The sequence below is a fragment of the Exophiala oligosperma genome (genome assembly GCF_000835515.1).
Source record: "Exophiala oligosperma strain CBS 72588 unplaced genomic scaffold supercont1.3, whole genome shotgun sequence".
NCBI lineage: Eukaryota > Fungi > Ascomycota > Eurotiomycetes > Chaetothyriales > Herpotrichiellaceae > Exophiala > Exophiala oligosperma.
In genome coordinates, this window is record NW_015622820.1 from 2,656,606 (window position 1) to 2,679,898 (window position 23,293).

The 23,293-nt window shown below is 50.8% G+C and overlaps 7 protein-coding genes across 7 annotated transcripts; 3 read left to right on the forward strand and 4 right to left on the reverse strand.

Annotated features, from left to right (window-relative positions):
* Positions 1 to 664: 664 nt before the first annotated feature.
* Positions 665 to 5,027, reverse strand: PV06_03716 (uncharacterized protein). Its single transcript, XM_016404529.1, has one exon. It carries the CDS (start codon positions 4,377 to 4,379, stop codon positions 954 to 956), a length of 3,426 nt encoding a protein of 1,141 aa, XP_016265534.1. The 5' UTR covers positions 4,380 to 5,027; the 3' UTR covers positions 665 to 953.
* Positions 5,028 to 5,627: 600 nt separating this feature from the next.
* PV06_03717 (uncharacterized protein) lies at positions 5,628 to 8,016 on the forward strand. The gene is made up of 4 exons (XM_016404530.1): positions 5,628 to 5,721; positions 5,781 to 6,057; positions 6,118 to 7,114; positions 7,164 to 8,016. Exons 2-4 carry the CDS (start codon positions 5,925 to 5,927, stop codon positions 7,801 to 7,803), a joined length of 1,770 nt encoding a protein of 589 aa, XP_016265535.1. The 5' UTR covers positions 5,628 to 5,721; positions 5,781 to 5,924; the 3' UTR covers positions 7,804 to 8,016.
* A 263-nt stretch (positions 8,017 to 8,279) lies between these two features.
* Positions 8,280 to 10,439, forward strand: PV06_03718 (protein disulfide-isomerase domain). Its single transcript, XM_016404531.1, has 4 exons — positions 8,280 to 8,814; positions 8,874 to 9,252; positions 9,304 to 9,740; positions 9,802 to 10,439. Exons 1-4 carry the CDS (start codon positions 8,465 to 8,467, stop codon positions 10,262 to 10,264), a joined length of 1,629 nt encoding a protein of 542 aa, XP_016265536.1. The 5' UTR covers positions 8,280 to 8,464; the 3' UTR covers positions 10,265 to 10,439.
* PV06_03719 (uncharacterized protein) lies at positions 10,398 to 13,526 on the reverse strand. The gene is made up of 2 exons (XM_016404532.1): positions 12,271 to 13,526; positions 10,398 to 12,156 (listed from the first exon to the last, which is right to left on the reverse strand). Exons 1-2 carry the CDS (start codon positions 13,454 to 13,456, stop codon positions 10,913 to 10,915), a joined length of 2,430 nt encoding a protein of 809 aa, XP_016265537.1. The 5' UTR covers positions 13,457 to 13,526; the 3' UTR covers positions 10,398 to 10,912.
* Positions 13,527 to 13,667: 141 nt separating this feature from the next.
* PV06_03720 (uncharacterized protein) lies at positions 13,668 to 16,324 on the reverse strand. Its single transcript, XM_016404533.1, has one exon. The coding sequence runs from the start codon at positions 16,179 to 16,181 to the stop codon at positions 13,800 to 13,802; it is 2,382 nt and encodes a 793-aa protein (XP_016265538.1). The 5' UTR covers positions 16,182 to 16,324; the 3' UTR covers positions 13,668 to 13,799.
* Positions 16,325 to 16,611: 287 nt separating this feature from the next.
* On the reverse strand, positions 16,612 to 20,727 carry PV06_03721 (uncharacterized protein; the record flags this gene model as incomplete). The annotated part of the gene is made up of 4 exons (XM_016404534.1): positions 16,612 to 18,182; positions 18,239 to 19,141; positions 19,195 to 20,508; positions 20,565 to 20,727. The coding sequence occupies 4 exons, from the start codon at positions 20,725 to 20,727 to the stop codon at positions 16,612 to 16,614; spliced, it is 3,951 nt and encodes a 1,316-aa protein (XP_016265539.1).
* Positions 20,728 to 21,271: 544 nt separating this feature from the next.
* Positions 21,272 to 23,286, forward strand: PV06_03722 (uncharacterized protein). The gene is made up of 2 exons (XM_016404535.1): positions 21,272 to 21,746; positions 21,797 to 23,286. The coding sequence occupies exons 1-2, from the start codon at positions 21,564 to 21,566 to the stop codon at positions 23,120 to 23,122; spliced, it is 1,509 nt and encodes a 502-aa protein (XP_016265540.1). The 5' UTR covers positions 21,272 to 21,563; the 3' UTR covers positions 23,123 to 23,286.
* Positions 23,287 to 23,293: the final 7 nt, after the last annotated feature.

Here is a 23,293-nt window from a genome sequence, read left to right on the forward strand (position 1 = left end):
ATTCTACAAAGGAATGTGCCCATTAACAGATCAGCCCAAGTTATACCTCTACATTCAACGCTTCGATTCGCTGGTGGAGGAGGGTGGAGGCAGCCGCCCCTTGAGAAGCCGCCCCACAAGAAGCCGCCCCCATTGTATAGCGTCCAGTGGTATTCTTCGAAAGTACTCCATACATGGTGCAGAGAATACTGAGCCTTTGGCGGGAGCCCAACATCAAGGCCGAGGACCCAGCTGAAATCAAGCAAAGGGTATTGTTTTAGTTTTCTAATGGCTCTCTGTCCTCTCTGACTCGATGACGGCGTGCACCAGTCTTTCACCCGCTGAGCACTGCCTACCTAATTGGGACTAGTGCCATTGAATATGGACGACAGCATTGTTTCAGTAGCAATCCAGGTATAGAGAGGGACATCGCCCTGTGTTGAGACACAGAAGCAACCGTGTCGCTACGTAGATCTGTCGAAGCATGCAGTCTTGGGTATCCCGATCTGTACCTACGTACTGCATAGGTTGGCAAAGCTCAAACAAAAGAGGCCACGAAGTTGTTTGGCAAATCAAAAATACACAAGATCCGATTTGGTCCTTTTTAGAAATGTATTAGAGAAAGTCAACTGCGCAGTCTTGTCCATGTCACGAGTGTCTTGAGAAATAGAATACAAGAAGGTTGCTCATAACAATGCTAATTGGAGCGATATCTAGCTCATTCGTGGCTTTTCAAAGGATACGAAAAGCCTTCTATTCATTCAAGACATACATAGAGACATGGTCGTAATGCCACCTGCGAATTCAAATACTCCATAGGCATTTCGATTCAATTACCCAGCCCCCCATTTATGCCATTAAAACCCATTCCACAAAGGGGTATTTTTTGCGCGTAAATCCACGACCTGCACGTTGAGCTCAAATCATAAAAAGGAAAAACAACGCCTCGTCCGTTATACATGAAGCTAGCTGAATCAATCCAGCGTGATGACCTCGGAATTTTTGGATATGCCTGAAGATCCCTTTCCACCTCTAATCGAATTGGAAATCGAGGGTCGTTGTTTCATCGGCCCGTTCGGGATCCCATTCCCACCCGTCTGTTGCTTACCAGCCGCTTTGGGTCGGGATGTGCCATTTGGAACATTATCTTGTCCTGCGGCGGACTGTTTTCTTGCCTGGGTGCTTTGGCCAGGGGTTGCGATCGGTTCTGGAGGCTGTTTGACCCATGCACACATTACATCATGAATCGAGGAGAGAAGAGGTTCAGGCTTATCTGCCACACATGCTGCAGCATTGTCAAGTGCAAGCCAACTCGATTTATTATCGGATCGTGCAAAAATCTCCTGGCGCAGTTTGATGCGTAGAGCTGGGGTAACATATGATGGTCTCGAATAGGACTGGAAATCTTCGAGTGCAGCTCTTACTAGCCACATCGGTTTGTCGGAAGTGCTGATGTGTTGTACGATTTCCAACCGGGCCAGTAGATGTGGTTGTGATTGTGTCCCGACATCTGCCGGAGCTCGTGCTCGTGTGGTGAAATACTGGACTGCCCATGCGGCTACACCTCTGACAAGGACATGCACTCGAATGTCTGACTCGGGATTTCCTGATCTTGGTTGAGGATTTTGAGCGTCCAGTCCGTGCCTTTTTTGCAGACCCTGTAGGTATTCTACCATAGGGTAGGTCAATATCAACGAAGTCATGAAATTACCGACCTTCGTCGAGAAAGGTACTCGTGACGACTGAAAGAGTTTGGGATAGTACGGGGCGAGATGTACATGTGGGTTGGTGTCAGGGGGGTAGAATTCGAGTTGAGGTATCGGTGATGCGGGACCAACTGTGATTGTCACACCAAGTTCTGTTGGCCCGTCATGATGGTAGGAGATAGTAAAAGAGGAATTCGAGATTGCCTTTAACTTGAGCGCAGGAAGGCGATAAACTTGTTCCATAATTGCCAGACTCTTCTCCAAGTTCATGGCTTTGTCAACGATGGCGGGAACTGCTGCTTCAGATGTTGAGTTTTGTACCCGAATGGTCAAAGTTCCACTTTTTGAGTCAAGGTCGACATTATCTCCTAGCATGGACTTGTCCAAGCGATGTAGGATACGCTTGCTTGCACCATCTCGAATTCTGGCAATGGTCAAAACACGATCCGTTGCTCGATCAACTCCTCCAAAGCGCAGTCTGATACGTTTGGGAGATGTAGGCGAGGCCACAGCTACAGCGGCCGGTGGAATGGAGTCTTGCAAAGCATGTAACTGGTCTGCAAATGTCGGTTTTGACATGTCGAGTTCAAAGGTCAACTCAGGGAGTGCAAAGTTCTGCTCGAAGATCGGGAATGGGGGTAGGTCAAACTTCGTCTTTGCATCTCGCAAGAAGTCGACGTTGCGCTGCAAGCAGATAACTCCAGTCGCATATTCTGCAAGTCTTTCGAAATATGCTGGACACAACCGTTCCTCGACTTCGATTTTCTGACTGCTCAGAATTTGGAATTGAGCCTGTGAAATCGTATTCGTGGTGGAAGTCCGCTGCAACAACCACCACTTATCGCCATTCTGTCCATGAGTTACCACTAGGAAAAATCCTAGACCCCATTGAACCTGCCGCACAAGGTTGATTCGGATAATAGAAGGTCCGAATAGTGTCTTTATTTCAGCCTGCGTGAGCCTGAAAGCAGGTAATGATTCCCAGCTTGTACCTGCAATAGCAGCAAGAATGGCAGCCTCCATGACGCTGCATCTGAAGTTTAGTAGTTTTGACACGACTTCGTCCGCCACGTTGTAGACGCGATTGATCTCATACTGCAATCGTTCACTCCGTTCGCTAACAGGGCTCACCACCAGATTCCCGCTTACAGCATCGACCTTGATTGAGAGCTGTGATTTCTGAGATAACTGCATCGTCAAAGAACACTCGTCAGGGTCATCTTCGGATGCATCCTGTTGCAAGGCTAATTCGCCGTCACCAAAAAGAGGTGCAAGGATCAATTTGTCGTAGATGCTGTCGAGTAGCTGTGTGGAATGCTGCGCGATGACTTGACGAAGTATATCCTCGAACGAGAGTCTGGAATCATCTAACCACAATTGCAAAGAATCAACTTTTTTGCCGTTGCGCATCCATTTAACCTCGAGACTCGGAACTGGATCTTTTCCGGGCGTGTGTCCGACGTCTGTCCCGCTTGAGATACCGAATTCAATCCAGCTCTTGGTCGACTGTCTCTCCGTCCAGTATTGTATGACAAGATTTCTACGAATCATTTCCACACGTAGATTCCCGGCCCACTGACCTCGAGACAACTCCAGTGCTTGTCTGTGATATTCGGCCAGTTTGTAGGATAAAGTCAGCTCGTGGAGAAAGAGGTAACAACCATTGAGTCCATCTCGGTCGATATTGGAGTTCGCAAGCCGCTCAATCTCCGAGTGTAAAGCATCATTGACGGCGGGCGCCGGCGAGAAGGCAAACCGAAAATCCACCATGCGAAACTGCGCATCCTCAGCCTCGCTTAGTATTGAAACATCAAGTTCAAATTCGTTCGAGACCGTGAAAGTGGCACGGCCATCGTGAACTCGAAAGCGACGAAGTTGGGACGGGAGATTGGTGGCCAGCGAAAGCTTTACACTCAGTGCGTGGTCCAAGTTTCTCAGAAATCGGACAATCTGCTTGGTTGAAAGGTCTTTTTGCGATATGTATCCCAATGTGGGAAATTGGGCGACCTTTCCCTTCGAAAGAACCTCTGCGGCTACCTTGAGATCAGGGTTAGGAACTTGGAATCCGGCAGAATCTTGCTTGAGCAATGCTAAAGACGAAATGGCGTTCCAATATGCCTGGCGGCGACGCATCAACCAGAAGTTGATCGAAATGGTCTTGCTGACTTGGTCCACATGTTTGCTCCAGTCTAGGAGCACCAACAATTTTATGAAATCCGCCTTCTGCTCATTGGCAAATTTCAACAGCCGATCCTTCTTGTCCAGGTTTGCTTTTGTCTGATTATTCGGGAGGTTGTTTGCAAAAGTCTTGGTCTGTTCTGGAGGAAGTTGGGGGACTTGAATCTCGGCCAGCTGTCCTACAAGATTGGACAAGCCATTCCAACACATTTGAGAAGTTCGACTGATCAGCGCCGCCATCGGCAGATAACTGTCCTTGGGTACCAGTTGTAGGATTTCCTGAGACGCTTGCTCGAGGCCATTCGCGACATCCCGCAGCGGATCAGCGCCGGAAATTGGACCTGCGACATGCTGGCCATTGACTGGAAGTTTCGAATCTTCGTTGGTTGAGGCAGAAATAGACTTGAGGTTTTGCGCTTCCTTGAGCAGCCCTATATCCGAGGTTGAACTCGCGAGGGAGTGTTGAACGCCATTAGGAATGCGCTCGCCATTGACCATGGGCCTATCCCCGTTCATATTGACGCGAAATATACCATCAGATGCTGCATGGCCGGCACACTTTGAAGCGCGCTCGTGTGGCCGACCAGTGAAGTCCAACTCAAAACCTCCGTACGACTTTTGTCTAACAAACCAACTTGTTGGTAGAGGTTAGAGGAATAGTAGGGTGGAGGGTGTCAGGATCTCTCTTTTCGTTCACAAGATGTCGAAACAGGAGCGGTGGGACCGAGGGGTATGAGGAGTCGAGTGGTGGCGTAGAACAATAGGAAGGCCAACAGCGAAGAAGGGAGGAGGATCGAAGGCTGCGGCAGTGCCGCTGGATAAATTTGCGGAGATCAATATGAGTTGCTTTTCTGTGGAGTAAAGGAAATCTTCAGATGCTTCGAGTCGGATGGCAAGCAGATCTAGACGTTGAAGTATGTGAGCGAAGCCGTAGTAGAGGATGAAGTGGTGGTTGTTTGGTATTTGTGGTGGTGTGAATTGCGAAGGGTTTGATTGCGGGTGATGAATGACAACGCGCGGAAAGTCGGCTGGTCAAAGCAAGAGGCACCAGCAAATAGACCAAACCAGGGTTTGCTTTGAGGCTCTCGCTTGGACCGCACAGCAATTGGACTGCGACAAGTGTCAGCTCGATCAGGTCAAAGGTCAAGAGCGGCGAGAAACGTGTTTTGGGAGGGTTGAGTGGAGGAGGAGACGAGGCACAAGGCAAGACGGGAAGATGCAGGCGAAGAGCCAGACGAACCACCAAAAGCGGCAGGCCAAATATCCGTATTAGTGCAGGCATACGGTTCTCATCCTCCGTACTCGTAGTCGTACTGATACGAAGTACTGAATAGTCCGTATGCCCTCAACAATAGGGAGTGAACGTTTTCATATACTCGCCACAGGTGGCAGAGTTCCTCTATGATTGTCATTAAATTGAGTTAAAACGGACATGAAAATCCACACTTTGAGCACTCTGTTTCATTGCCGTTTTCCTGGTTAAACATGACCTTGTTGGTACCGTCAGTGAGTAGCCCAAAGGGTGACTAAGCTATCTATCTGTACTCCATCCCATTATCATCTATGGAGCCTGGTTGAGCGCGAATTGTTTGTTTATTCGATTACTCTCGTACTCCGAACCAAGGACATGTCTAGCTATTTTCACTATTGACATATATGGAGTTCCTCTGTGACAACGCTGACATGGATTGGTTGAAGACCCTGCAGTAAGCACCAGGCGGTGGCAGGCGTGTCACTATTAAGGGAAGGACTTTGGGGGTCCAAACACAATGGTCAGAGCCCGCCAATCGTCATGCGCAACACTGGCACTCCTCCGCGCACTTCGCATATAACACCCAGCATCTGTTGATCATGCATTGTACATCCTGATCTCGAAGAGCTTCTCCCAGATCTCCTCTAACACTCCCAATTGCATAGGTCCCCAGGCATGAAGAGTCAGGATCCTCTACGCGCCCCTTGTTACTCCTTGAGAACTCGCACTACAGAGCGAGTATAGCATCCCCTTCACCGTCCGACGAAGCCGATGACGAGGACTCCTCTTGGGGGGTTCCGGATTCCGAGATGGACGATTTAGCAGACATGGAAGACGAGAGGAGATATGCTGATGAGGATACCCGACCGACGAGCGAGAAAGAGCTATGGGGATGGTACTCCTATGGCTGGGCGGCGGAGGTGTTTGCAATCTGCGCCATGGGTAAGTGTGATAGCCGATGATAAGAAAGAAAGAGCGGAAGACGCTGATTCTGCTAAATAGGATCCTTTCTTCCCATAACCCTTGAGCAACTCGCCAGGGACCAAGGCGTGCTTTTAAAAGACAAGACAACACCATGTCGCGCAGGCTGGCAGACGGACCATGGCACGACACCCAATGCCACTATCTTCGACGAGCCTAAGCACCGGCACAACGAGTTGCCAGCTTGTGTGATCTACTTCCTCGGGATCGAGATCAATACTGCAAGCTTCGCCATGTACACATTCTCGTTCAGTGTCCTGATCCAGGCACTGCTGATCATCAGCATGTCAGCCGCTGCCGACCATGGTCGGTTTAGAAAGACGTTTCTGCTGGCCTTTGCCTTCACTGGAGCCATAGCAACCTCCTTGTTCATCGGCGTCGTACCCAGCGTATACCTTTTGGGGGCCTTGTTTGCCATTATAGCAAACACGTGCTTTGGCGCATCTTTTGTGTTGCTCAATTCCTTCTTGCCACTCTTGGTGCGCCACCATCCCTCCATCGCCCGCGAAGCAAGGCAGGATAGGTTACCAGAGGACGATAATGACTACCACGAAGATGAAGACCGCAACTCGACATCTGCTTTGTTGCCACAAAATCGACCTGACAACGCGCCGCCTGCTGAGGAATCACCCGCAGCTATTTCTCCTGAGCTCAAGCTCTCTACAAGAATATCTTCGAATGGCATTGGCATTGGCTATATCGCGGGATTATTTGTACAGACTGTTTCGATCCTGATTGTCGTTGCCACCGGATCTACCACGTTCTCGTTACGCCTGGTTCTGATGGTGGTCGGGCTTTGGTGGTTTGCTTTCAGTATACCGGCAGCTATATGGCTACGGCCTCGACCTGGACCTCCACTGCCAGATGAAATGAAGGGTCGTTACGCTTGGATTGGATATGTCACATATGCCTGGAAAGCACTTTTTAAGACAATCGGCCATGCTAGGAAACTCAAAGACATAGTGATTTTTCTTTGTGCGTGGTTTCTGCTCAGTGATAGCATTGCCACCGTGAGCGGGTAAGTGACCATGCTACCTTTTCATGGCGACACACTGACCATAATGCAGAACTGCTGTGTTGTTTGCGAAAACAAGTCTGGGCATGAAAACCGAGGCCCTGGGCTTGATTAATGTGATTGCAACTATCGCTGGTGTACTCGGAGCATTTTACTGGAGTTTCCTTTCACGCATCTTCAATCTGCGCGCATCACGAACAATCGTGGCATGTATCTGTTTGTTTGAGATCATACCATTATACGGCCTATTGGGCTTCATCCCTGCGGTCAAGAGGTATGGTGTCTTCGGACTTCAACAGCCATGGGAGATGTACCCTCTTGGTGCAATATATGGTTTTGTGCTTGGAGGGTTGTCATCTTACTGTCGCGCATTTTTTGGGGAATTGATTCCGCCTGGGTTCGAAGCAGCATTTTATGCCCTCTATGCTATTACCGACAAAGGATCGAGCATTTTTGGACCAGCTATTGTCGGAGCTATTACGGATCGATACGGCGAGATTCGACCTGCATTCGTGTTTTTGGCCGTGCTCATCTTCCTCCCACTTCCCCTGATGTTACTGGTCGACGTCGACCGTGGCAAGGCCGATGCATATCAGATGGCACTGGAGCTGGAAGGGCATCGAAAGGGCCAGGCCGAACGTGCCAGATATACTGCAGTACCGACTATTGTATTATCAGAAGAGGAGGACTGAGATCAGTAAGATCAGTTGTGATTATTGTGGCTAAGTTATAGGGAGTGAATAGTCATCATTTGCTTAGAAATACATCCTCGGTCGGTCAAAGGGCTCTCGAATGGACATTTTGAGGGTGCTGTGCCTCTTCAGTCCTGCCTTTTAGGGTGAGAGGTGGCTAGATGCTGACCTTGAGATAATGACGAGGTGGACTTTGACACGATTGCTTTGCTGCCCTCAATGGTCTACTAATCTGTGTATATCAACAGTATCCGTACACATCAAAGAATATCCGTACGTTTTCTGTAGATGTCCAGCCCCTCATGCGCGTACCTGGTTTGGCGTTTCAGGGGCCGTTGTCACTTTGCGTAAAGCATTTAGGGGGGAGACTAGTGCCTATGGAGTCCTGTACAGTATGGAGTAATTGGTGATCGGTAACCAGGGCGCGTACTGTACGAGTAGTTGACACCTCTCCTCATTGTTCACTGCTCGCGGATCTTTGCTTCACTGGTTGCCGCATTGTATTGTCGCTGAGAGGCCCGAGTCTGCTCACCATAAAAATCCCCTGAGGCGACGCATTATCTGTCCTTCAAACTGCTCATCTTCTTTTTTGCAACACCTTCTCTATTCTCTTTCCTTTCCCTGCGCATTCATACCCCGTCACTAATTTTGATCCATCATAATGCGCACCTTCGCTTCCCTGGCTGCGGCCAGCCTTGCCCTCGCTAGGCTTGTATCAGCAAGCGACGTTCACGACCTCAAGACCGACAACTTCAAAGACTTTGTCTCCGAGCACGATCTAGTTCTCGCAGAGTTCTTTGCCCCTTGGTGTGGCCATTGCAAGGCCCTCGCCCCAGAATACGAGGAGGCCGCCACAACACTGAAAGAGAAGAACATTCCTTTGGTCAAGGTTGACTGCACTGCCGAAGGAGAGCTGTGCAAGGACTATGGCGTTGAAGGCTATCCTACTGTCAAAGTCTTCCGCGGCCTTGAAAACATCAAGCCATACCCCGGCGCGAGGAAAGCCCCTGCGTAAGTAGAGCCTTACAGAATGCATAAGGCCACCTCGGAAGGTTTAACAAGGCTGGCAGAATCGTCTCATACATGACCAAGCAGCAACTACCCGCGGTATCTCTTCTCACCTCTGACACACTCGAGGAGTTCAAGACCACCGACAAGGTCGTTGTGGTAGCTTACATTTCCGCTGACGACAAAACGTCAAACCAAACCTATACCGCACTCGCCGAGTCTCTGAGAGACGAATACATCTTTGGCGCCGTCAACGACGCTGCCGTCGCGAAGGCCGAGGGTGTCAAGCAACCAGCAGTAGTCCTGTACAAGGACTTTGACGAAGGAAAGAATACCTTTAGTGAGACTTTTGAAGAGGAGGCCATCACCAAATTCATCAAGACTGCATCGACACCCTTGGTCGGTGAGGTTGGCCCAGAAACATATGCTGGCTACATGGCAGTAAGTGTGACACACCCGGATATCCAGCTACGAGACTAATTCATGCAACAGGCCGGTATCCCTCTCGCCTACATCTTCGCCGAAACTCCTGAAGAACGTACTTCCCTGGCCGAAACCCTGAGACCAGTGGCCGAGAAATACAAGGGCAAGATCAACTTTGCAACCATCGACGCGAAGGCTTTCGGCGCCCACGCTGGCAACCTCAACCTGCCCACCGACAAGTTCCCATCCTTCGCGATCCAGGAGACTGTGAAGAATGAAAAATACCCCTTCGAAGGCACCTCTCTTACCGAGAAGAAGATTGGTGCATTCGTCAAGGACTTTGTCAACGGCAAGATTGAACCCAGCATCAAGTCCGAGCCAATCCCCGACAAGCAAGAAGGTCCGGTCCAGGTTGTGGTCGCTCACACCTACAAGGATATCGTTCTGGACGACTCCAAGGACGTTCTCGTTGAATTCTATGCCCCATGGTGTGGACACTGCAAAGCGTAAGACTTCCGCCCCCCTGAACCCCTCGAAAATGCATTGTACTGACCAATGTCCATCTAGTCTGGCTCCTACCTACGAGAAGTTGGCCGAGCTGTATTCTTCTTCCGATCTTTCTTCCAAGGTCACTGTCGCCAAGATCGATGCTACTCAGAACGATGTGCCCGATGAGATTGCCGGCTTCCCCACCATCAAGCTCTACCCAGCTGGTGCCAAGGACTCCCCAGTCGACTATTCTGGATCGCGAACCCTTGAGGACCTTGCAGCTTTCATCCGCGATAGCGGAAAGCACGGCGTTGACGGACTGGCCGCCAAGAGCGACGACGAGGATGCGATGGAAGGTGTTTCGTCTGCCGCCAGCGACACGATGGCCAAGGCTGCTCCGGCAGCAACGACTGTCGCCGAAGAAGCTGGTTCTGGTGTGAAGGAAGCCGTCAAGAGCGCTGTCAGCGAAGCAGTTGACGCCGCTAAGACCATTGTGGCCGATACTGATGACGGTGGTCCTCAGGAACATGACGAATTGTAAAACCACTACGGAGTAGAATGAAATTAACTACAGAGTCTCCAAAAAAATTAAAGAAACCTGAGTTATGTACCATATCAAATTCACCGAGACTCGATACCACCGCAGCAATGAATAACCACACGAGAAGGCTCCTACCGGATAGGCAGTTTTTATCTAAATCATGAAGACTTTTTTTGGGAACTACTAGAAAGTATTCATGCTGTCCTGAGTGTCTTGCTTTTGTCTCTTGCTTTTGTCGGTCCTCGCCATCCCATGACAGAAAGTGTTTTCAATACGGAGTAGTTTACAATTTTCGTTACCCAGTATCGGTGAATCAAGTCAAAGCCACCAATATGTCCACACTAAGATGACGATTGTCGAGACAGGGTTAATTTTGGATTCAACAGGTAAGTAAGTGATTTGTTGTTCATTCGCTCAATGTAAAAACATTAGTTGTATATTCCTGTACCAAGTGACCACATATACCTCCCTGTCAGTACTGCGCCATGTTCGTTACTCGTCGCCGTGAATGTCCGTCAATACCCTCGCTAGTATTCCCGCTGTTATGAGTTTTCTCGATGTATGAATAAATTCATCAAATCCGTCAATCTCTGTGACGGTCAGAGTATAGTGTCCACCTCTTTTCTTTATTGGGTGTCTTCCGTCCAATCAATTCTTGAACTTGAGTTCTGAATAGAGCATGTTGCTTCCTTGACTCTGCGAGGTCGAGTTCGTGTTGTTCAGACGTGTGGGTCTGGTCGATGATGACGCTGGCCCTGCTGTTGACGCCGCGTTGTACGTACCGGCATCGACATCCACACCGACACCGACACCGGTCATGGTAGCGTCATCAGCTGCCGCTGCATCGTCGACGACGACGTCGCCGTCGTCGAATCCACCTAGACCAAGATCTGCGTTCATGAACGCGTCACCGTCAAACAATGGATCCTGGAAAATGGTAGGCATACTGAGATCAAAAAAGCCTTCGAACAAGTTGTCCAAATCATTGAATTGGTATTGGTACTGGTCGAACGGGGAGACAGAAAGGTGTCCTTGATCTTGTCCAAGACCTGAGGACTGCGGCATCGTGGCGGCGGCGGCGGCGGCGTTATCAAAACGATGAGAAGAAGGCGATGCGTCGAGCGGTGTCATTGTATCTGTCGATTGTGTACCGGTGTGGTGTGCCGCATGATGGTACGTCGCGTGCGACGTTGTTGTCGACGGTGAGACAAAGTGGTGGCCCGAGGAGTTTGGTGTAGGTGGGAGGGCGTGTGGCTGTACAGCGTGGAGATTATGATTGTGAGCGGCGGCGGATGAAGAGGTGAAGGTGAAAGTGCCAGGCGTGCGTGTAGCCGCGACGTCGGACAAGACGTGTAGTGCGTTCCCGCCGGCCGAGGCACCGGGCTTCTTGTGGGCTGTTGCCTTTTGTTTTTGTTGGTGATGGCCGCCATGGCTGTTGTGGTGGTGGTGACCATCCTTTTTGTCAAACGGACCGTACTTGCACACCGACACTTCTGCGTCCATGTCGTTCTGGATACCGGCGACCGAGTGTCTTGCCGCCCCGGGCTGCTGGAGAGACGCGAGGGCCTTGCGACCGAGGCGGGCCATGGCGTCGGCCGTCCACCAGGACGTCGAGAGGGATTCGAGCGTCTCGCAGCGCGTGGCGAGGTCGGCCTTGGCACGTTCGAGGTCGATGTTGGCTTTGTCTCTGAGACAGCGATACACCACTGTCAAACTCAGCCCGGCGGCGTACGGGACCAGAGGCAACGGTGGGATGTGTTTGTGTCCGTCGCCAGAGACGAGCTGTTGGATGCGGTCGGCGGCGCTGATGCGTCGGGCGTAACTTGGTGTAGTGGGACCGCCTACGCGACATGACAGAATGGCAATGACGAGATAGCAGATTTCCAGGATGTCTTTTAGGGGGGGTGGTCAGTCTTGTTGCTCAAAAAATGGAAAATAAAACCCAGGAGGCGAAAATTCCATGTGAAGAAAGGATATGGGGGGAACGCTGAAAAGATGCAACATACTTTGTTCACCTTGCGGATGGGCGCTAAGGTCAATGTCTGAAACCAATGATGCGAATGTAGGGAACTCTGTCTCCCAGCCTGTATCGTCCGGGTTGGCGGTAGGGCGATAGAATTCGATCACCTTGTCGAGTAGATCGCCGAGACGGAGCCAGATGGTGATGACTTGTGATTTTGGCTCGTCCTCGAGCGGAGGCGGCGAGATGTCGATGTCACGGTCCGCAATCATGATGGGGCGGCCACCGAGACAGGCGTTGAACTTGTCCAAAGCCCATATCGTCCACCAGAGCATGCTGAATTGATCTTTGTTCGTGCGACCTGGGGTGAGGATGTGCAGCCCTATTGACCAGGCGTCGTGGATGGCCTGGGAAAGATTCAGAGAGGATTCTTCGATACCACCGGGTCCGTCGTTGTGCAGATGCATCAATGTCAGAATTTGGATTTTGGTGACGCGGTCCGGCTCGAGGTCTGCCTTCATGGCTGCGTCGAGACCGGTATGTAGACTTCTCGCGAACGGTATCGGGTCGAGAAGTGGTCCATCGTCGTAAAGCCGAAGGAAGGGAGCCGCCTCCTCTGTCTTGCAGGTGACCAGACATATGGCCTGGATGAGGAATATCGAACAGCAACCATCGGTCCATTCCTTCAGCAGCTTGGGTCCGTACAAGATCGGCAGGATGCCATCCAGACACGAGATGAATGTCGGGATCAGTGCATCTTGAGTGGCCTTGGGCAGCACTCTGAACGCGCCCACGGCTTGCAAGTAATTCCGTTGATGGCCAGTGAGTACGCGGCGGCCACCTTCGAACTTGCCGTATTTCTCAACGTTGATGGGCGTCTTGTTACACGAACGCACATGCGGGCCCAAGTCCTCTGGAGGGAACTCATCGTGCGGGTGGCGGGACCTTTCAACCCAGGTGCCAACACGGCTTATGCGTGTGCCACCTTTGGCACGAGATGACAGGTCGGTGAGGATCGACTCCGGGTTGAGGTCGCCAACAAACCGGATCGGTTCCTTGTGAGTCAGATTGGGAAGGACTCTCTTGAGGCCATCCGAGTGTGCCTGTTGTTCCGGAGCACGCTGAAAGGTGTGGTGGCAGCGTTTTTTGGCAGCGCGACATCGTACGCACGCCCGTGCAGCTCGCTTCCGACTTGCAAAGGCAGCAGTGTCTGCCTCCCAGACGACCTGCATTGGACGGTCTTCGATTGAGATGATTTTTGTTTACGAGGATGATGAGAAGAGTTGGCGGAGGAGATGCTGAAAAGAGTGATCGTCCCGCCGTGGGTAGAAATAATATCATCTCAATGTTTAGTAAGCGGGCGGCGAATACGAATACGAACACGAATCCCGAGTCCGGCGAACCGGAGTACGGAGTATTGACCTTACTACGACTGTCTACTCCGTAAGTACTACTGCTGCTGTACACTCGTTGGCACCGATAAATTCATTCATGACACTGAAGGACACTGGTCATTTCATTCACATATTGTTTTGTTCAATGGACTTCATCTTCAACAGGTTCAATTCGATACTCTCACATTGAACCCTCACTCGATGCTCCGACTCCCCATCTACCAACCTCCAACATGGCTTCCTCTTTGCCTTCAGCTAGTACGCCTCTACCCTCTCCCATAAGTCCTTCAAGACATAACCATGGGTCTCTGCCGCCTCCCCAGCGAAGAACCTCTTGTTTGAAATGTTCCCCAGCCGATCGGTCTACAGCGCCTCCGTCAGCACCGTCTCTAAACACGACTCGCCAGACTTGACGTGCAATTGCTCTGTCGAATAGATATGAGTAGTAGCTCGCACCATAGCCGTATAAGTGTCCAAAGAAGCCTTGCCACGCCGTTTCGGGCGGTTCGGCAACACTCCCATACTTGTTCCAAACATCATGGTAAGCCGCGGTGGAGTTGTAGTGTCCAATCTGCAGTGCTTTTACCGGCACCTCGGAATGGTACACTTGATCTAGGATTGCCATCAAAATCTGGCTTTCATTATTCCAAGCCCCAGTTCTCACAGCTTGTTTCGTTCTGTCATCCGCCAAAGCTGTGATCATGTCGTCCGGAATGACTGCCCCAGTCTGCCAGTGACGGGCAAACATTTTGAGAACCGATGCATCTGTTGCAAAATATTCCATTAACACAGACGGAAGCTCGGCGAAATCCGTAGCACATCGTGTGCCAGAGATGCCTTGCAAGGTTGTTCGTCCTAAGATGCTGTGGATGGCGTGACCCATTTCGTGGAACAATGTGGTAACACTGTGCACCGACAACAGTGAAGGGCCTGCAGATGAGCTCGGGTCTGGAAAGCCGCAGACCAGAGCAATGATAGGGATTTGGTGATGAGCAGTTGCGCCAGAGACTGCATTAGACCCCAGATAGGTCGGCATACCATTGTTCAATGGCTCGTTCCTTTCCTGGCATTCTCGCACTTCTTCCTCTGAGATTTCTCTTGAGCAAAGAAGCGTGAAATGCGCAGGATTGGGAAGCTTCCCTGGGCGAGAAAATAAATCACAGTACATAGTAGCGATATGTTGCTGCTTATCTGTATACACGTCCAGTCTCTTGACTTCTGGATGCCAGACCTCGCCGGGCTCGCTTTCCTTCGGCACAAGACGAACCCCATAGAGAGACTCGAACAAGTTTGAGAGTCCTTGCATGACATGACCCAGGGAGAAGTACGCACTGGCACTTTCCTGGAGACGTGATCTGGAAGTCCGAGGACCAGCACTGGCTTCAGCTTGCGCCAATCTTGCCAGGAGATAGGTATGATCCCAAGGGTCGACTGACTTAGCTCCCTGATCAAGTTTTCGCTTGATTTCTAATAACGGTGCAAGTTCTTTATGGACCTGTGGCCGGTTGTTCTCGTTCAAAGAGTCCAAGAAATTACTCACGGACTCGGGTGTCTTGGACATTTTGTCGGCCAGTGTCATCTGAGCGTAGCTGTCGTAGCCTGTCAGCTTAGCTAGCTCCGCACGACGGAGGAGAAGTTGCTCGAGTTTCCGCACGGTTGAGCGTGATGCTGTCCTTTCGGCAACATATATTTGTTTCCGGGTCGCAGGGTCGTTCGCTGAGTTCAGTATCATCTTGGAAGCTGGACTGTACACCGGTATCTGCGCCCGATCCCAAGTCTTCATGTTTCTGATGAGCAGCGGATCAACACCCTGTAGTTGTTGAGTAGAAAACGAGATATGGTCTCGGGCGTGCTCCATCTGATTAACGAAGTCTGTTCCAATCTGTGCAATCTCGTTCGATAATGACACAAACTGTTTTCTTTGCTTGTCGGGAAGATCTATTCCCGATTTTGCAAAGTCCTTCATCAATAACTTGGCCACCATTCTTTCCTCCTCAGTCCAGTGAGAACGAACTTCCGGCATGTCCCATGCCTTTTGCAACTGTTTGTTCAGCCCAGTGGTTGTGTTCAATTCATTCATATACTGGAACATGAGAGAATAAGAGGCCGTGGCCGCCGCAGCAACAGCAGCATCTGGATGTATGCCCCGGATGAAATCAGACAAATCTATGACCCGACATAGTAGATCACTAAGTCTATCGAGATCTTTTGGTATTGCTCTGTACTGCTCGACTGTGGAGGCAGCCAGCGTCCTCTCGACCAGTCTCTTGCATTGCGCCACAGACTTCTCTGCAAATGTCTTAAATCCTCGAGGGTTGGTCAACTGGTTATTCCCTATCAAGCCCGAGCTCTTCTTTTCGGATGTCCGCCAGCTAACTCGCTCATTGAAGACTTCGCGTAGTTGAGCATTATCGCTCTGTCGTGACGAGGACGAATGAACGTAGGCAGAAGCAAAGACATGATCTTGCACTGGAGCTGTGCCAGTAGCTGTGGAGTTGAGTCGTTTCTGTCGGCGCAGGCACTTGGTACAAGTCCATGGTTGCCGCCGCAGTGCTTTGTGCATCGAGTTGGGTTCGTAGGTGCACAAGTCAAAGAAAGTAGATCCAAGCAAGAGCGCTGTACTGTGCAGGGGGTTTCTGGGATGTATAGGCACTGTTAACCTGTGTATCCTCCTCTTTTGCAGGTATTGAACAACCTACAGCCATCCTGGTGACGGGAAGTTGCACATGCATGTCCTCGGCTATTGATGGCTTTTATATCTTTCCTGGGTTTCCGCCAAGGCCCGAGCATCCCCGGATTCTGCCGATACGGAAAGACCCAATTGTGGGAAGAAAGTGATGCTGCTTTAGTGGCAATACTTGAGAGCGCAAAGAGAGACGTTTAGCATCACTACACCCAAGTCAGTCAACATGTATCTCATACTCCGTACCAAATTACGATTTTTGTATAGTCAGTCTATCTCATATCAAAGGGGTATATACGCCATCTAACATCTACGACGCCTCTGCCTGTGTCGTGGCAAAGGCAGCCACACTGCCCATAGCCCGAGGGTATTGCACCTTTGCTATTTGCTGTGTCTGCTCCTCGCTCGACTGGGCATCAATTCGACCATAGCCACCTCCTCCAGGTGTCTGAATAACACAACGGTCGCCAGTCTGCATAGCCACCATGTTCTTGGGACCGAGGTTGATCCATCGCTCTGTGCCGTCCGAGTTCTTCTTCACCCAGTAGTTTCCACCGCGGCCTCCATCTTCACCGCCATGCATTCCGTAAGGTGAGGTGATCCGGCGTTCAGTGATGACACTGAACTTGAGTGGTGCGCGGCATTCGATGTCTCTGACCACACCGTTGCCACCGCATCGCATTCCCTTCCCACCGGAGCCGGTACGGATAGAGAACTCGCGCAGAATGACGGGGTAACGCTTTTCCAGAGATTCTGGATCCGTGATTCGAGTGTTTGTCATGTGAGTGTGGACGGCACTGGCACCGTGAGCAGTGGCAGTAGCACCAGATCCACCGCAAATGGTCTCGCCAAAGGCATAGGCGTGACCTGCCAGAGCTTTACCCTCGGCATCGCGGCCACCTTCTCCGAAGAATCCCAGGCAGTTCATGCAACCTTGAGATGCACCGGCAACTTCGAATGCACGCATGATAACGTCACAAATGCGCTGCGATGTCTGCGTGTTTCCAGCACACACAGCCGCTCCCGCGGATGGGTTGATGAATGATCCCGTGGGGAGGATAACCTCTGTGGGTGCCAGACAGCCCTGGTTCATGGGGATCTCAGTGCCAATAAGCAGTCGTAAGCAGTACAACAGGGCTGAGTGTGTGATTGCTGGGGGCGCATTCATGTTACCGAACATCTCACATGAAGTGCCTGTGAAGTCGAAGACAGCGCTGCCATTTTCAGATATGCTGACCTTTAGGTTCACGAAAGAGCCATTGTCCATGCGATCTTGGGCCAAGAGAACCGGTCCTCGCTCACTCAGGGTTTTCTTCAAGAATGCTCTCACGGCAATTTCCGCATTCTGCTGGATCGCAGCCATGTATAAGTGCACGATTTCCTGAGAATACTCTTCCATCAAGGCCTTGACCAGAGTGGACCCTTTGTTATTCGCAGCGACTTGTGCTTTGAGATCCGAGAGGTTGTCACTGAGCCTGCGGCTACCATTGCACCCTTCGTACTTGCCAGGCTCCAGCAAGATCTGGGTGATTCCCTCCTCATCGAAGTGACCGTTGTGGATCAACTTGAATGAGCGGATTGCGGCACCCTCCTGCCACAGCTCTGTAGAGTTTGGAGGCATGGATGTGCCACCGAGACCACCGATATCGGTGTGATGGCCTCGAGAAGCAACGTAGAACACGACTTCCTTCTCCTGAGCATCAAAAACGGGCGTGATGACAGTGATGTCTGGTAGATGTGTACCACCTGACGAGGGATGGTTGGAAACCAGAACATCTCCAGGTGTCAGCTTACCCTTGTGAAGCTCGTGCTGATACTTCACTGCATAGCTCATGGAACCCAGATGGACGGGAACGTGAGGTGCATTGGCAACCAAGCCGGCTAGATCAATATCAGTAAAGCTCCCTCACAAAATTCAGAAGACCGAGGTGACTCACCATCAGGTCCAAAGATGGCGCAGGAGAAATCAAGACGCTCTTTGATGTTGAGAGACACTGAGGTGTTCTGCAGAGCACGTCCCATTTGTTCGGCGATACTCATGAAGCGGTGACCAAAAACACTCAGTGTTGCAGGATCAACAGCATGACTGGACAAATCTTGTTTCATGGCAGACATGATGTCGATGACAACATGACACGACAAGATCTTTGCCTGCGCTTCCGGAACAACAAGAAGAGTCTGGGTGGCGTCAATGATGATTGCAGGACCTTTAACAACAGTGCCGGGGACGAGATCGTGGAGGAGGTAGATTGGAGTCTCGACATTTCCTTGCTTCTTGAAATACACCATCTTCTTCGCGTTGGGGGCCTGCTTGGGCTCCTTGAAGCTCAAGGTGTTGAGCTCGTGAGCCAATTCGGCCGTTCCACCGATGGTTGCCTTGCTCTTACCGATTGCACGAACTCGAATGTCATCAATGAGGATCTGCCGATCGTCGGGAAAGATGAAGTTGAACTCCTGCAGATGACGCTTCAGGAACTCCTGCTTAAAATCCGATCCCTCTTTCTCCATAGTCATCATGGATGTTTCAGTTCCCTGGTATCGCATGTTCAAGTAGTACTCATAGTCGATGTTGGATTCGGCCATACCCTGGCTGGCAATCTTGGACTTGACTTGGGACTTCATAGTTTCGAAAGCGTCTGACAGAGTTTGTCGCGACTTCGAGGAATACACCTGACTGCATGGCCTTTGAACCTCTTGGACGACATCGGCCAGAGCCATGCCATAGGCAGAAAGAATACTGGAGTATTTGTGAATGACAACAGTATCGATGCCGAGCTTCGATGCCACGTCACAGGCATGTTGACCACCGGCACCACCGAAAGAGCTCAAGTGATGGTTTGCTGTAAGGTAGTTAGCGAGTCAAGTCCGATGAGGGAAGGCGTAAAAGTCTTACCGATGGCATGTCCCTTTGCCTCTGTTAAAGCTCGAATTGGTCGGCACATTGCTTCATTGGCAACATCCAAAAATCCACATGCAATCTCTTGTGGTGAGAGTGAGCCGCCCGTTTCAGCATTTATGCGTTTCGTGAGTTCTTTGAACTTCACTTGCACGACTTCTTCGTCGAGAGATTCGTTCTCATGAGGCCCGAATACCTTGGGGAAGGATTCGGGTACGAGCCGGCGCAGGAACAAGTTGGCATCGGTGACGGTCAATGGGCCACCCTTCCTGTAGCAGGCAGGGCCTGGATGTGACGAGGCACTTTCTGGTCCCACGGCGAAAAGACCATTCTTCCACGCCAAGATAGAACCGCCTCCTGCTGCGACGGTATTTATGTCAAGCTGTGGGCTCTGGATCGTCACACCAGCGGTTGTTGTCTCGAAGACGTGTTCAAAAGTACCGCCATATCGTGAAACATCGGTACTTGTTCCACCCATATCGAACCCGATGACGGCCATACGATTGGTTTCATCATATGATGTCCTGGCATAGCCGACAACGCCACCAGCTGGGCCGGACAGGATACCCTTAAGGCCCGAGAATTGATCATATCTGACCAAACCACCATCTGACTGCATGAACTCACATCTGACATCGTCAAGGTGGCCGCCCTCGAAGCCTTTCTGGAAACCAGCAATATACTTCTTGATCTCGGGTGTGAGGTAAGCATCCGCCGTTGCTGAGCTGCCCCGAGGTACCATCTTGATCATATTCGCTGCCACTTGAGATGAGAGAGAAACGTGAGTAAATCCCGCTTGCACAGCCAATTGGCCAGCTTTCAACTCGTGCTCGGGATAAGCATATGAGTGGGCGAAGCAAATGGCAATAGTATCGATTCCTTGTGCTCTGAGGTCTCGTAGCTGGGCTTCTAGGGCGGATTCGTTGAGTGGGCTGAGAATCCTGACAAGTTGACCATTGGCCCCCATCTCGAGGACACCCGGAATAGCTTCAGTGCTGTTGAATTGGCCATCGACATCTTCGTCAAATCCTTCGATGGTCACTCGTTCCTCAACCTCACACACCTCGGAGTATAGCACTTCAGGCTTTGAGATGTTGAGATCGAAGAGGCGGGGTCGTGATTGGTAACCAATCTCTAGGAGATCCTTGAATCCTTTTGTGACAAGGAAAGCATGTCTGCGCCCTTTTCTTTCAAGCAAGGCATTTGTGGCCACAGTAGTTCCCATACGAATGCTCTCAATGCTAGACTTAGGCAAAGGCGTATTTCTTGGAATCTCTCTGTCGCCATATGTTGAAAGAACTCGACGTATTCCTGTATTGAGACCGTCAGCATGGATTTGAGAACATGGTTTTCCTGGCCATCCTTACCTTCAGTGGGCGCATCACTGTAATTGGCAGGGTCAACAGACAACAGCTTAAACACTAGATCAGGCTGACCGCTGGCTGTAGCCCAGATATCGGTGAATGTTCCGCCACGATCAATGGCAATCTTTATACCGGTGACCGGGACACTCTGCTGTATCGAACCCATTTTGGCTGTCTGATCTCTGGAAACCAAAGGAGAAGAAATGGCTGTTCTTCCAAGAAGACCTCCATTTATATCATCTTATGTTAATAGGTGACTTTTCAACCAATGAATTGCATAAAACATAAAGGACATCTCGAGCAGGCCGACCGGTTATCTGCGTTCCAAGCAGGAAGGTCAATACGACGCCCCGGTGTATGTCCCAGAATGTCGGAACGAAGAGTATGGTGTGAGTCCCCCTCCCCGATTTCAACCCACCACCTCGTGGCAAGAGGCACGAGGTCAGTTTCTGGAAGCATGGTCCCGCCTTTGCCGTATTGACCTTCCCGTTTCTGCGGAGCGCGGACCCTTTTTTCTTCAGCAAAGTCTAGATGGGGTGGAGCCAGACAGAGTCATTCGTGCTATCCGAGTGGCCATCGTGTTGACCTTCCACTTCAACCATCCGCTTCAATAGTGGCAAACGTCGGAAAATGGATCGTGTTGTATTTCTTCGGGTCGTCGTGTTGACCTTCTCCTTGAACAAATATTTATCTTGCCAACACTCCTTTGTCCCCAGACTCCCCGCGTGTGCTTTGCGATTTCCGGACATGCACGCCCCAAATGTATCCCGGAGCAATATTGATCTAGACTATAGCACGCGGTACAGGGGGCGATAACCGGGACGTCTTATCACACCAAGCTTGTCGAGGGAGAAAGCATCAAGCGGACTTGCGAAAAAGTATTTCAAAGGTCGTGTGCCCCCCTCGACTCGACTGCCTTTCATTCAATCTTCTCTTCAGCCTCTTTCAGACTTTGAGACCGTCTTCTTCCGTCGCTTCTTTCTATCATATACTTCCTTCGTCATGGACAACATTGAGAAGGCCTCCAACACGGAGACTACTACCACGCATCCTATCAAAGATGTTGGTGGCAGGCAGGCAGATCAAGCAGCCCTCTTCCTTGCGGAGGCAGGTACTGAAATTGTTCTTACTGCAGCTCAGGAGAAGAGACTCAAACGGAAGATCGACTGGATCTTGCTTCCCATGGTGTGTTGTACTTCCTGTGATGCCGTGTTAATACAACTAACATATCTCAGCTCTTCTTGACTGCTACACTCGGTGCCGTCGACAAAGTCGCCTTGAGCACAGCAGCCATCTACGGACTTCGTACGGACACCCACCTTGTTGGCCAGCAGTACTCATGGCTCGGCTCGATTTTGAGCTTGGGTGCGTTGGTCGGCATGTTTCCATCCTCGGCCTTGTTGCATAAACTCCCATCCGCCAAGTATCTCTGTACCTGCTCAATGGGCTGGTCTGCCATGGCTCTCTTCATGCCGGCTTGCAAGAATTGGAGCAGTATGATGGCCGTCCGTTTCATAATGGGCATGTTCGAAGCCATCATCGTCCCCGGTATCTCTTTGTTGATTGCGGGCTGGTACAAGAAAGATGAACAACCTCCCAGAAACGCACTGGTGTTTGCCGCCGCCAGCTCCGTAGTCAACGGTTTCCTCTCTTGGGTCATCGGTCACATTCCCGACAGTGCCCCGTTGGCTAAGTGGCAGTACCTCTACCTCCTCATCGGATCTATCTCAATGCTCTGGTCTATCTTTGTCTTCGTCTACCTCCCAGCGACTCCAATGGAAGCCAAGTTCTTGAACAGGGACGAGAAGGTTTTCTGGGTCCAGAGACTTGCCGGAAATAAGACTGGTATTGAGAACAAGGTCTGGAAATGGGACCAAGCCCTCGAGGCCGTCATCGACCCAAAGACCTGGCTTATTTTCTTCTTCAACATCGCCATCAATATCCCTAATGGCGGCTTGACCACTTTCAGCGGTATCATCATTTCAAACCTTGGTTTCACCCCGGTCAATGCATCCTTGCTGTCCATGCCCACTGGAGTCATGTCTACGCTCTCATCTTTCGTCTTCTCAATGCTGGCAGCGAAGTTGAACAATCGCCGATGCCTGGTTAACATTGTTGCTTGCTGCGTACCAATTATCGGCACTGGCATTCTCTATGGTGTCCCTCGCAGCGCCGTGGGTGCCCAACTCGTCGGCTTGTACCTGGTATACACCTACTTTGGACCCTATGCTGTCGGTATCTCCCTTGCGCAAGCCAACACTTCAGGTCACACAAAGAAGAACGTATCTTTTGCCGTCCTATACATCGGATACGCTGTTGGGAACTTAATAGGTCCCCAGACATTCCGCCAAAGTCAAGCGCCAGGGTATACTGGCGGTGTCGTGGCGATGCTGGTCTGCTACTGTGTCTGCATCGCGTTGATGATTGCATACTGGCTCTATTGCCTGACTCTCAATAGGAAGAGGGTTGCCTTGGAGCAGACGTCCAGCGAAGAGGATCTGGTGGAAGTCTTCCAGGACATTACCGACTTCAAGAAGGAGAATTTCAAGTATACTACTTAGGCAATCTACCGGCGGGAAAAGTGACTCGAGTTGACAGTCTCGTGTCAACCCCTGTCAATAGCAAACTAGATAGCTGGCATGAAGAAGGTTGGGGGTTCTGAGGGTATCAAGGCATTAATTATCTTTGTAGGACCGAAATGGCCAGATATCCACCAGTAATCGAGATAATAG